Raw genomic sequence first — 13,990 nt, forward strand, 5'->3', positions numbered from 1 at the left:
TTTCCTCTGCAGTTAGATGAGCATTTTTCACGTCCTTTGAAGGAATTTGTTTCGTTTTGCTTGAAAAAGGCTCCTGCTGAGGTACTTGTAGTGCAGTCTCTGATCTTTATTGCCAGCAGTGACACGCCAAGATCTCTCATACAACTCTTCCTTGTGCTTGCAGAGACCAAGTGCCAAAGAACTTCTCAAACATAGGTTTATAAAAAATGCTAGGAAAAGCCCAAAACTTCTTGACAGAATAAGGTGTGAGGTTTATTCTCATCTACAGTGTTGGTTTGTGGTTCCAATTAATGATTTCGCTTGACAATAACTATGCAGTTTGATATGTAGATAGTTTTCAGTTAATTATTTTTTTTCTATCTGCTTTATGCCGAAAGAAAATGCAGAACATATTCTTATGTTGTCCTTTTCTTTTGTTGTAAGAGAGCGGCCAAAATACCAAGTAAAAGAAGACGGCGAGAGTCCAACAAATGGTCCAAAATCTCCGGTTGAATCATCTGGGACTGTTAGAGTAGTTGGAGATGAGAGAGGCCAGGGAACTTCTGTAACTAGGTTGGATATATGGCCAAAATCTATTGGGATTTCTTCTCTCTTTCTTGTTTATCAAAATGTTAAGAACTTGGAGCTACAGTTTTCAGGTAAAACCTGTCAAAAATGCGGGGTGGGACTTTAGCATCGGGGGTTCTCAGGGTGCTGGAACTGTTAGAGCTTTAAAACCTCCACAAGCTAGGGAGAGGCGTCAAGAAGCTAGTTCTAATCAGACTTCTCAAAAAACATCACGAGCCAGTGGTGGTCATTTGTCATCCACTTATGGTAGTGCAGTCCCTGAAATATCTGAAGGAGGTTTTGTTAAAAGAGATTCTTATCAGAATGACTATCAAGAAGAAGTAAGTTCCTTTGCCTCTTGTATGCCTAGATGTAGTCCGTGTCTCACCTATCACCATTCTTTCTTGTTAGCAGATATTGCATGGGAAAATCATCTTTAGCTTCACAAATATTTCATGATCTGTTGAGTTAATCGTTTTCAGTTTGATTTGAGCTTCTTTGACTTGGGAGGAACAAGATTGATCATTCTTTTCACATCCTTGTATTTCCGAATTTTCAGGATGATTCATCACTCAGTGGTTCCGGAACTGTTGTCATAAGATCTCCGAGAAGTTCTCCATCATCATCATCTTTTTTTCGTGATCAAAGCTCTGGGGTATTGGAAATTATTTCTCTCTTTTTTTTTCTTATAAAGCAAGTCTGTGTGCTCTTCCTTGTCTGATTCCAGTTCTGCTGTGTAGTCCACCAGCAGGTATGCATCTTTTGATGATGCTTCTACAAGTGGAACAGTTGTTGTCCGTGGGCATAATGATGATTCTGGATCACCTCGAACACCAAGATCTAGACTAGGGCTTCAAGAAAGAAGTTCCAGTGCCTCAGAAGATAGCATAGCGAATCTTGCAGAGGTTTGTTTTAAACTTTTATCTTTTGAGTTATCTCTGAAATTACAAGTTATTCTTTTGTGTTCCTGCTCATTTACAATTAGTTTCCATTCTTTTTTCAGGCAAAAGTAGCACTTGAAGCAGGTTTCAGAAGGGGAAATGCTAGGGAAAAACTTGGTAACGGAAAGGTTAACAAAAGAAGGGAGCAAGCTACAGATAATTCTGATTACTTGAGGTTAGTGTGTGTGTGTGTAATGTATACCAAAGCTTCTGCTGGTCACAGCACTTGTCTGGTGATTTCTGACGCGAGAGCTATTACCTTGCAGAAATTCCCGCGATCAATCTGATAAACAAAAACCAGTCATGAGATCACAACAAGTGAGTGATGATGAAGATGACTCCAAATTGGCTTCATTGTCTGCATCATTGTCAATATTGCTATTACCATCNTTTTTTTTTCTTATAAAGCAAGTCTGTGTGCTCTTCCTTGTCTGATTCCAGTTCTGCTGTGTAGTCCACCAGCAGGTATGCATCTTTTGATGATGCTTCTACAAGTGGAACAGTTGTTGTCCGTGGGCATAATGATGATTCTGGATCACCTCGAACACCAAGATCTAGACTAGGGCTTCAAGAAAGAAGTTCCAGTGCCTCAGAAGATAGCATAGCGAATCTTGCAGAGGTTTGTTTTAAACTTTTATCTTTTGAGTTATCTCTGAAATTACAAGTTATTCTTTTGTGTTCCTGCTCATTTACAATTAGTTTCCATTCTTTTTTCAGGCAAAAGTAGCACTTGAAGCAGGTTTCAGAAGGGGAAATGCTAGGGAAAAACTTGGTAACGGAAAGGTTAACAAAAGAAGGGAGCAAGCTACAGATAATTCTGATTACTTGAGGTTAGTGTGTGTGTGTGTAATGTATACCAAAGCTTCTGCTGGTCACAGCACTTGTCTGGTGATTTCTGACGCGAGAGCTATTACCTTGCAGAAATTCCCGCGATCAATCTGATAAACAAAAACCAGTCATGAGATCACAACAAGTGAGTGATGATGAAGATGACTCCAAATTGGCTTCATTGTCTGCATCATTGTCAATATTGCTATTACCATCTCTAAAAGAGGTAAACTCCTATATATGGTATCCCTGATATATGAATATTTGGCATCTTACTTCTCTCGATGAGTTAGGAGTCGTCTTCAGTTTTGGGAAGAAAAAAGATCTCGTTTTTGAGTTTTAAGCTGCAATAATGTAGGCTGTTGGGGGTGACGACTCCAAAGGATCTGTTGGACATAGAGTTTCGAGATCCTTAGTGAAAATGGAACGTGAAAAGCCTGGTTCTTCTGAAGCGTTTATTGCCAAACTGATAGAACAGTTGGGAAGGTACGGGAAACTCGAAAAGAACACACACACTTACTTGCATACATTATCAGTTTGGTTGTATTGTCAATACTTTGATCTAATGAGCCTCGAAAAACTGTCATACAGTACAAAGGAAGTGTCAGTAAAAGAAGTGCAAGACATGGCGATCCGTGTGTTTGCTAAGACAATGAACAATGATGCAGAAAACAAAAGAAAGCAAGCTAGCAAAGAATTTAGTTCCAATGCAAACTTTAGCCCACTTGCAAGATTCTTATTCTCAAGGTTTGACTGATGATAATGATTAATTGATTAGCATTACCTCTTTTCCTGAATTTGAAACTTCAGAAATCGAAAAACAGATTAGTAACTTTCAAATGTTTTGTATTTTTATGTGTGTTTGCAGATGGCTAGGTCAAACATCGCGTGATCTAAACCAAAGTTGAGACACGCACAGGAGACGGGACATAAGAATGTTGTTTGTGTGTCTTTTTACATTGATTGATGCATTGAATTTTGGTATTTATGTGTATAATTTTTCAGCTGAAGAGGGGTGTATTTATATATTTTTTAAGTTTCTTTTTTTCTTAATATAATTGTCATTTAGAGCAAATTCAACGGTGGTTTTTAAGGAGTTTTTAAGAGATGTTTAAGATTAAAAATAAATTAAAATACATGATAAATATTAAAATCGATTCTAAGTTAAGAATTTTTAGAATCCTTTAGAATCTCATATGTGTCGGTCTGTCATTTGATCGGTGAAATTAACAAAAGAAAAAGAAAAAAAAATCGATCGAAATTTTTTTTCTCCTCTCTTTTTCATTTCTTTCGAGCCGATAATCGGTGAATTTTTGTCTCAAGCCTCAATTCATTGAATTGAGAGTCTGTTGAATTGAGAGAAGAGATGAGTCGGAATTGGGTTTCTAATCCGGCGTTATCCCCATCGAAGCGACACCGGTGAGAACTTCGGCTGATATCTGGTTCCTCAAACTCAAACACCAAACCTGAAAATTATTGAAATCTCTGAGTGTGGTTCAAGGACGCTCCAATCTTGTCCTATGGGTACACTTCAAATCAAATATGTGAAGTGTTTACGAACCCTAATTTCTCAATAGAGTTTTCTGATTTGGTAATTGATTAGTAAAATTAGGGTTCGTTCAATTGGGTATTGATGTTAGGAAAATTAGTGTTTACCGTTGTTAGCAGGTTGAGAATTTGATGAGTTGATGGTTCAATGATTTAGCTTTGATGTGTGTCTTCTTAATTAAAGTGTTGAAATTTAGCTTTGATGTCTGTTATACCGGTTGAATCAGCGAATCAAGTGACTGATTCTCGGCTAGGGCTTCCAAAGCTGGATGCTATCTGCAGAACCTGTGGCAGCAAAGATCGAAAAGTTTGCGAAGGTATGGTAAAGAATCTGGTTTTGGCGATATTGTTGTTGCATCTCTTGGCTCATATATGGTCAGTTCATTGAATATGCTTCTTTTTCTTTCTGTTTAGGGCATTTTGGGGTTGTACATTTCCAGTACCCGATACTTAACCCATATTTCCTCAAGGAGATTGCTGTATTGCTCAACAAAATCTGCCTTGGCTGTAAATACATTCATAAAAAGCAGTTTCAGGTGCATGAGTCTTTCCAAATCCTTTTATTGTGTGTTTTGGAACTACATTATACAAATGTCGCCTTTGTTTGTTGTTACAGATTACTTGAAGTAAGATCATGAGATAGATTCTCTTTTCATTTTCTATTTTCCATTATTGTAGCTATGAGTCGGATCTTGAAATTTATGAAAGGCGGGTCTTCCTCCTGGTGGGCTTCCCTCGTGAGACATGGATGTAGACAAGGTAGAGATATCAGTTTTCTTGCTCTTAACTTCTTAAGAAACTAAACTTCTGTTATAGTGATCTTTTTCTTGCAGCTTGCTTTCACATGATCGACTGATACGGACAAAGTTATAAGAAATAGCTTGAGCTTTGCACACTTTGCCCTCTTCTTTAACCAGTTTCTGTTATCTTAAACTGTTTTTTTTTTTTTTTGCAGGTGAATGTGTGTTTGATAGACCTGTTAACTAGTCTTTGTTTTTAGCTGTCTTGGAGATGACCTCACCAAGTTAGTTTCAGACCCATACACAAGTAAGTTTCTCTCATACGCATTATGTTTTGCTGCCTTTTCATTTCACTTTCTCAGAATCTTGTTTAATTCATCTTCTTTCTCGAGTTAGTGTTTGAGTTCAGTGCTTGGTAGTTGACATTGATTGCTTGTTTTGTCCCAGTTAAACACAAATTGCTTGGTAGTTGTAACAGTCAAAGATTTATTGTCGAGTTAGTGCTTATGCTTGGTAGTTGTCATTGATTGCTTGTCAAGTCACACTTAAACACAAAATCTAATTAAACCTAACAAGTTACGCATTAACATAAATGCTTCTTGATACTCTTCCTTCTCCTTTAAACACAAACCATCAATTCTTCTTTTCTCTCCCAAAGCTTTCAACACAAACCTGAGATTCTTCTTTGCTCTTCCTTCTCCTTGTAAACACAAACCAGAGATTCTGCTTTATTTTTTTCCTTCTCCATTAAACTCAAAACAGAAACTTGACTATGGATCCATATAGTCAAGATTCAAGTTTTGTAGACCTGTTAACTAGTCAAACCACATACAACACTCTTGAAACCAATTCGTATGCTGAGGATCCAAGCCTAGGTGAAGGTGGACCTAAGGAGCGTAGAGAAAGAAGGAAGTGGTCTCACACAGAAGACGTGTTGCTCATCAGTGCTTGGCTGAACACTAGCAAGGATGCAGTTACTTCGAATCAGCAAAAAGGCAATACTTTTTGGCATCGCATTGCAGATTATTATGCCAAGAGTCCTAAGCTAGCCGGTACAGATAAGAGAGAGCCCCTTCACTATAAGGGAAGGTGGCAGAAGATCAACGATCATGTTAGCAAGTTTGTTGGGAGCTATCATGCGGCAACAAAAGAGAGGTCAAGTGGCCAGAGTGAAGATGATGTCATGAAAATGGCTTACCAAATATTCGCCAACGATTACAAGATGAAGTTCACTCTTGAGCATGCTTGGAGGGAGCTTCGCCATGAGCAGAAATGGTGTCTCTCTTATGCCACAAAAGATAATGGATCATCAAAGAGAAGAAAGATTGATGATCAGACTTCAAACTCCGGGCCAGTTATGGATGCTGAGGAGGATCAAGCTCAACCTCCTGGAATTAAGGCAGCAAAGGGCAAAGGTAAAAGGCATGTGAGCAAACCAACATCTAGTCAAGCAATTGTTGCTTCTAGTGAGGGGTTTGAGAGCATGTGGGATATAAGGCAAAAGGACTTTGCTTTGAAAGAGAAGCAAAGCTTGCGTAAAGAGAAGATTGTCAAGCATATGCTTGACAGTCTACTCGCAAAAACAGAGCCACTTACTGAACAAGAAATGGCTTTGAAGAATAAGTTAATTAGTGACATGTTGGAGATCTAGTTATGAGTTTAGGTCTCCTGTTGATGTTTGTTTAAGTTTCTGTTATGAGTTTAATATTCAGTTTATGTTCTTTGAAGAAGATCGATTGTATGTTTAAGCGATCCTTTTTTTTTTTGAGTTTGGTTGTACGTTATGTTGTATAAATGTTAGTTTGAGTTCAGTTTGAAATTGCAAGTTTATTTTCCTGCTTTTGTATCATTCAGAATCTTGTTATTAACTTGTTCTTTCCTCTGTGTTTGTGATTGGTTTGTGTTTGTGAGTATTGGGAAGAAAAAGAAGAAGACAAGAGGAAGAATACAATAAGGCAATAAGACAAGAACAAGACAATGACATGGTGTGATATTCAGAACCACATATTGGGGGTTGAACGTGACAGTTAAATTTTATGATTCATGTGCATTTGTACCTTTGTATAGTAGAAATTGCATGTGATATATAATTTGATAGGATCACCACAAGTTTGGCAAACAATGTAAGCCACATGCTTGGCAAACAATAAACACCACAAGCATGAGACATATTTTCATATATAAACACTTCGATAGCAATACCAAGTTATCTCAAACATATTCTTTCACATAAACATTTCTATTTTATTTCTTCCACGAAAGTCTCAAGTCCACAAACATTTTCTTTTTCTTATTTATTCTAAGATGGCATCTTCTTCTCGTCCTAGTTTTTCAAAAATGATGGATGAATATTTGATAATACTTTTGATAATGCTTTCGATCAAGCTTTGGATAATCAAGTTAATCAGCATGGTGATCTTGAAGAAGCAACCAATCCAAAAAAAAAAAGAATCCACATTGAAAGAAAACGTGAAGAAGGGCATATCCGGTTATGGAACGATTATTTTAGTGAAGATCTCGTATATTCTCCTCAAATTTTTCGACGCCGTTATAGAATGAACAAGGGATTGTTCATGCGTATTGTTGAACGACTCTCCACTGCCTTTCCATTCTTTCAACAAAGGCAAGATGCTACCGGAAGGTTCGGTCTCTCGACACTACAAAAGATTACAGCAGCAATTCGTATAATGCCATATGGCTGTCCAGCTGATGCGGTTGACGAATACCTCCGGCTTGCTCCAAGCACGGCGCTTTCATGCTTGGAACATTTTGTTAAAGGAATCAATGATTTATTTGGAGATGAGTATCTAAGGAGACCCACACCGGAAGATTTGCAACTACTACTTGCTATTGGAGAGTTTCGGGGATTTCCTGGGATGATAGGAAGCATCGACTGTATGCATTGGGAGTGGAAGAATTGCCCGACGGCATAGAAATGTCAATATACATGTGGGTCTGGAAAGCCAACAATTGTTTTAGAGGCTGTAGCTTCACAAGAGCTTTGGATATGTCATGCGTTTTTCGGACTTCCAGGTACATTAAACGATATCAATGTTCTTGATCGTTCACCTGTTTTTGATGATATATTACACGGCCATGCTCCTAAAGTGAAATATAGTGTCAACGGCCACGAGTATCATATGGCTTACTATCTCACAAATGGTATTTATCCAGAATGGGCTATTTTTGTCAAATCTATTCCACTTCCACAAGATCAAAAAGCATCCTTATTTGCTTTACATAAAGAATTTGTACGTAAAGATGTCGAACGTGATATTCGTGATAGAAAAAGACATCGACGATTGAAAGCTGATTTGGTTGAGAATATATGGCAAAAATTCGGCACAAGTCAAAATTATAATTAATCGTTTTTGTAATCTTTTTTTAATATGCTTTTAAATCATGTAACTTTAAATTTTATGAAATGCAATAATTTATGTTTTAAAAATTGCTTATAAATTTCAACTAACCAAATTGTACTTGACATATTTTAATTTACAAATTATTTTTTTTTTAAATTTAAAAACCCAAAATTAGGATCTTACCATTGGAGCATACCATTTTACAATTTTTTAAAAAGTTTTAACTTCATTATTTTTAATTATTATAATCAAAAACATGCTTAAACTCCTTTTTTAACACTCCACCATTGAACTTGCTCTTACTTCCTTATTTTGTCTCAGTTTTATCGCTATTTTTCCTTCCTTGTTTTTTTTTTTCGAGAGGAAGCATATTCTTAGTTGTATAATTAAGGGCTTGCCTTTTCATCTATGACATATGTAATCACTCTTACCATTTCATTCATTTAGTTGTCAATCTTTCTTTTGTTAATTCTTCCACTAAATTAATTGATTGGCCATTTCAGTGTGGTTACTTTTGGGCCCTTTGAAGATGTTAAAAAGCTTCGAAAAAGACACGTATTCACGACTTGAATACAATGTATTATCCATATAAACGTAGATGGGTAAGTGGACCCTTTTTGGTCGAAGATATGGTCAAACAACGAAAAAACCCTTAAGTCGCCCTAGTCACGGCCACATAGATTAAAAAAACGAGTGTTGCGTTAACGCCGTTATCATCTACGTGGCTCAAACACTGCGCCTGGCCAAATATGTAGAGAACTATGTGACCCACACCAGTGTATATATTCCAGTGTATATATTCCAATCCAAGCCAGGGTTTACCTCAGCTCAGCCGACGTGCTTAGAGTTACTGTCAGTCACCTTCACGTAGATGACAGCACCACCACGTGTCCCCAACATTGTCCTGATGAGTCATGAAGCCACACGTGGATCGGTCTTTCGGATTCTAGTATTGGAGCCTCCAACATTAAATTTTGTAACGTCAATGGGTTGTCAATTGAGAAAAAAAAACATATATCTATTTACGAGAGTGATGTACGAAATGTATACGAAGATGCACAGTTGTGCGAGGTTGCCCCATCTAGCTCACCCAGTGTAAGTAATTTGGTTGAGTGGGGTTAAAATGTCGTCAGTGATACGATAAGGGCTAAATTAAGAACTATTCAATGTATAGAGCCCCTGACGTAACATAAACCTTGTCAATACCGAAATTTTAACATCCCCTTAAACACGTTTAAGAAGTAATAGATACCAAAGATTAAGCTGATTTTTTTTTCTTTTTTTTTTTTTGTGTGGGTAAGTCCTAGATTAAATTAGTTGCACATTTGCCAATAATTCCTACATGTTAAAAAATGAAATAAGAAGGTCAACTACGTACTTTGGCATTTTTTGAGTGAATAATTTTTGGAATTAACCAGTGAGCTAAACTCGCATATCCCTATAGTATCCGGCGTTTTGATGGAAGTTTTATTAACAAAGCACCAAAGACCTCCCAACGCATGAAGACAAAAGCCGTTCTACGTAACGTAAGTCATAATTCATAGCTCATAACATATACAATACCAATAGTTATAAAATAGTATATTAAATAGAAACATTAAAATAATATGTAATAGAAAGATTTTCAAATGTTTTCTACTGGTCCTTATGGGTCCATGTTCGCCGTCCGTGCCCAAAATTTCTTCAATCTTCACTATCTCAAAAAAGGAGATGAGTTTTAGAGTGTTATCACATGATTCCTCCACGTGGTGACGATGACGGTGACTCCATCCGTTGGATCTGAAGACGACGACGACGATGATAGTGCTTTTATAACTGTTTTATACGTTTTTTTTAAATCACAAAGCTGGCGACAAAGAATCAAACAAATCAAATCTCAATTCCTTCCTTTGTCTCTCATTATGAAGCCGCCTTCTTATCCTTTTTTCACTTAATCGAATGCTACTAATTATTAAACTCACGCAAATCTTTCGGAATTAGTCATTGGACTTGTTAAAAGAAAATTTTGATGCAAAAACACCCCCAAAAAAAGTCAAAAGTAAAAAAAAAAAAAGCAGTCCAAACTGTGAAAATGACGTAAGCGTAAAGAAGTAAGGTAAATGCTTCTAACGTACGCCGCAGCCAGAGGAGAGATGGGTCCGGTCTCACCCACGATTGGTGCGTGTGTTCACGACACTTGGACCATTGTCTTTTCAAGCCGACGCCGACGATACTCAATAAAACTATTTCTAGTCTTTTTAATAACAAACAAATACAATAATAATATATTTCTTCTACACACACACGACCCCCCCCCCAAAGAAAAGCACTATAATATTTATATTTCTCCTACATACTGTATAAAAAACTAAAATTACTGCCATAATTCAGATTTTATGTTAATTGCGTTGATTTTTTTATATAATAGGGTTACATAATAATACTCCATATACATAACGACGTTTTTTTCTTATCCATGTCAGCTAAAAATTACTATATTTTAGTTTTTTTTCTCCATTTACTTCTACAAAAACGGATAATATAATTTTTTTCCGAGGCAGAAAAATAATTAAAAACGTTATTTTTTACTCTAAAGAAACGACGACATTATAACCAAAACAAAAAAAAAACTCACGGCCTATTCCGCCGGAGGAGCTAGGTTAAGATCCAGATCTAACGGCTGAGATATCTTCCCAGTTCCACCTTCGAAATCTACGACCGAAGACGTCTCAGACTCGCTCTGGAAACCGCACGCAGTCACCTTAGGAAACGCCGTCGTCATGTTGAAGTAGTAAACAGGACGTGTGACCGGAATCCTACGGTACGCTCCATCGCCGCCGCCTAAGCTGAGTTCTAGCTGCGGCGGCGATGTAACAAACCGCGCCGCCTTAGGAGGAGAAGACGAGCTGACGACAGTGCTACTCTGACAAGAAGGACTGTTATTACCACCACCACCACCGACGGCGTTCCCGTGGAGTTCAAGAAACGTCGGGAAATTGGTCTTAGCCTTGGAACCGCGAAACTCACGCGCGGCTGAGTCGTAAGCACGCGCCGCTTGCTGAGCCGTGTCGAACGTGCCGAGCCAGACACGAGTTTTCTTAACCGGATCTCGAATCTCAGCTGCGTATCGTCCCCAAGGACGTTTCCTGACGCCTCTGTAACGAATCTCTTTGGCGGCATTATTATTATTATTATTATGATTGTTACCACTCTCACGAGTCGGGTTTGAAACCACAACCGGGTCGGGTTTGGAACCCACGTTCGTCGTCATTGCCTGATCGAAAATGAATGAAAGGAACGAGAAGATCGGTGAAGAAGGAGTTTAGTTTTGTGGTAATGATATGAATGAGAGAGAAAAAAAAAAGCCTTAAATAGGATCGGAGGCGAGAGAGAATGAGAGAGAGTAAAGCAACGCTCCTTTTGGGGAGCTTTCTTGTGAACAGTCAAACAAACCCAAATGCCTTTTTTTCAATTAATTTATCTCCTCTCATGCTCACACATACTATTAAAAACTGTTTTTTTTTTTGTTAACATATCCATTTATCTCTGGCCACGTGTTCAGTGCTCCTCCTGCAAAGAATCTTTTTTTTTTTTTACGCTTTCGTTGAAACAAAGACTGCACCAATCACAATACGTTCAATAATGTATCGAGTACAAACTGTTACTTTTAATTAGAGTTACTGCCTTATTGGCCTATATTTTAAAAAGGTATATCATACAAATTGGTTGAAAACATGTTTGTATCTATAAAACATGGTACATTTGGCCACTTAATTACTAGCTAATCTTTTTCGGTAATTTCTCTAATCAACAATAATGTAATATACGTGGAGTTTAAATTTAGATGATGACACAATGATAATATTAACACATAATGTACTAGTATTATGGGTTTTATGTGGTGTCGATATAAATATAAAACTTACTACGTTGCATGTCTAAAATATTATGAAACTAAGTTGTGGGCTTTATTATTTATTGTTATTTTGTAAACAATAAATACTTTCGAACAAAAATTATACATTGCCAAAAGAAGGAATGATTTATTATTTGCTTGTTATTTTGAAAACAATAATTATTTTCGAACAAAAATTAGTGGACTGTTAACATGTCGTTATGGTGGGACAAAAAATCATTATTTGCTTGTTTAATTAGCCAAAAATAATATTATCGAATATATATATATATATATATATATTTTAAGTTTGTTATATGATGTTTCTATAGTGACAAACATTTATATTCCTTTTATTTGCATGCCTATTTAGTAAAAATGATACACTTTGAAAAAATTATTCGAGTATTGTTTAGTTTATCGTTATATATGTTATTCTGTAAAAGATAAATCTTATGAAACAAAATTTTTGGTTTTGTAGATTAGTGAACCGTTATTTATCTTTATAGAATATTATTATTTGCTTGTCTAATTGATAAAATTGCATATTTTCAAAGTGTTTTACACTCACTAAATTTTTTATTTATTTTTGACCTAGAGCTACATTTCATTGAATTAAATTAATTCACCGTTCCTTTTATTAAACAGGAAAATACATATATAATTCAAGATTTTTTTAATTTATGTAAAATATGTCAAAATAACATTTTAATGTGAAGTGACCTTAGTGCAGTGACCAATGGTAAATCTTTAATGTACAAGGTATCATCACACCCGAGATCGAGTTCCGCTCTCTATGAATATAGGGATTTGGCTAATGGGCCGGCCAATTGTGGCCCAATGGTTAGAAAAAAAAAAAACATTTTTATGAAAATGAAGGCGTATCGTTTGTTTGCATGTCTATTTGGTAAAAATGTATATTACCAAACAAATTTGTTCCTTTGTAGTTTAGTTTACTGTTATATAATTATATAGAAAACATAAATCTCATCACACAAAATTTTAGGATTTGTAGATTAGTGGACCTTTATGTCGTTACAGAGACAACAAAAAATATTATTATTTGTTTGTATATTGGTAAAAATGTATATTAGGGAACAATTTTTTCTGGAATTGTTTTTGTTTATCATTATATATGTTATTCTGGAAGAAAGAATTCTTGTAAATTAGTGGACCATTAGTATGTCATTATGGTAGCAACAAAATTATTACTATTTGCTTGTATAATTTGTAAAGAGCTATATTATCAAAAATAATATTTTAATAAAGTTGTATGATATATATCTTTTATTTGCATGTCTATTTGATAAAATAAGTATATATATTTTATTTGCATGTCTATTTGGTAAATAATGTATTATTAAATAAAATTTTGGGATTGTAGTTTAGTGTACCATTATATATGTTATTTTCAAAAAAAAATATTTGGATTTATAGATTAGTGGATAGTCAGTATGTATCTATGGTAGCGACAAAAATATTATTTTTTTCTTGTCTAATTGGTAAAAATGTATATTATCGAAGAAAAAATATTTGAACTTTGTAATTTCGCAGTTTGCTATATATGATGTTACTATAACGGAAAAAAATATGTATTTCTTTTATTTGCATGCTTATTTGGTAAGATATATACTATGAACAGATTGTCCAATTGTAGTTAGTTGACCGTTACATACGTTATTTTGTAAAAGATCAATCGTGCCAACAAAAAGTTTGGCATTGTATATTAGTGGACGGTTATTATGTCGTTACGGCGGCAACAAAAAATTTGTTATTTTCTTGTCTAATTGGTAAATATATATATATATATATATTATAGAACAAAAATAATTTGAAATTTGTAAATTTAGCAGGTTGTTATATATGACGTTATTATAATGACAAAAATGACAAAAAATATAGAGATAATTTTTCTTGCATGTTCATTTGATAAAAAGGGTATATTACTGAATTTTTTTGTCGGATTGTAGTTCAATGTACCGACCAAAAAAATAATATATTATTTGTATGCTTAAATGGTAAAATGTAAATATTGTTGAACAAAATCGTGAAAATTTGTTTTAGTACTTTTCAATATAGTGATGACAAAAAAAAAAGGATGCACAGCTACAATTTGTGTGCATGTTTGGTAAAAATGAATATTTGAACATA

At 35.4% G+C, this 13,990-nt stretch overlaps 4 protein-coding genes across 4 annotated transcripts in view; 3 read left to right on the forward strand and 1 right to left on the reverse strand.

Annotated features, from left to right (window-relative positions):
* Nucleotides 1-3,390, forward strand: part of LOC104742825 (germinal center kinase 1-like) — a 7,308-nt gene extending 3,918 nt beyond the window's left edge. The window contains exons 12-21 of the mRNA XM_010463881.2: nt 164-243; nt 424-552; nt 632-887; nt 1,106-1,201; nt 1,287-1,451; nt 1,550-1,662; nt 2,409-2,541; nt 2,674-2,801; nt 2,907-3,062; nt 3,184-3,390. Of these exons, the coding sequence (XP_010462183.1) occupies nt 164-243; nt 424-552; nt 632-887; nt 1,106-1,201; nt 1,287-1,451; nt 1,550-1,662; nt 2,409-2,541; nt 2,674-2,801; nt 2,907-3,062; nt 3,184-3,223 (1,296 nt within the window). The 3' untranslated portion in view covers nt 3,224-3,390. The remainder of the gene's footprint in view (nt 1-163; nt 244-423; nt 553-631; nt 888-1,105; nt 1,202-1,286; nt 1,452-1,549; nt 1,663-2,408; nt 2,542-2,673; nt 2,802-2,906; nt 3,063-3,183) is intronic.
* Nucleotides 5,376-6,254, forward strand: LOC104744115 (glutathione S-transferase T3-like). Its single transcript, XM_010465132.1, has one exon. It carries the CDS (start codon nt 5,376-5,378, stop codon nt 6,252-6,254), a length of 879 nt encoding a protein of 292 aa, XP_010463434.1.
* LOC104744116 lies at nt 7,159-7,968 on the forward strand. The gene is made up of 2 exons (XM_010465133.1): nt 7,159-7,498; nt 7,637-7,968. The coding sequence occupies exons 1-2, from the start codon at nt 7,159-7,161 to the stop codon at nt 7,966-7,968; spliced, it is 672 nt and encodes a 223-aa protein (XP_010463435.1).
* Nucleotides 10,511-11,407, reverse strand: LOC104742826 (ethylene-responsive transcription factor 8-like). The gene has a single exon (XM_010463882.2). The coding sequence runs from the start codon at nt 11,213-11,215 to the stop codon at nt 10,583-10,585; it is 633 nt and encodes a 210-aa protein (XP_010462184.1). The 5' UTR covers nt 11,216-11,407; the 3' UTR covers nt 10,511-10,582.

This window comes from Camelina sativa, chromosome 14 (assembly GCF_000633955.1).
Source record: "Camelina sativa cultivar DH55 chromosome 14, Cs, whole genome shotgun sequence".
In the NCBI taxonomy this organism is placed as follows: domain Eukaryota; kingdom Viridiplantae; phylum Streptophyta; class Magnoliopsida; order Brassicales; family Brassicaceae; genus Camelina; species Camelina sativa.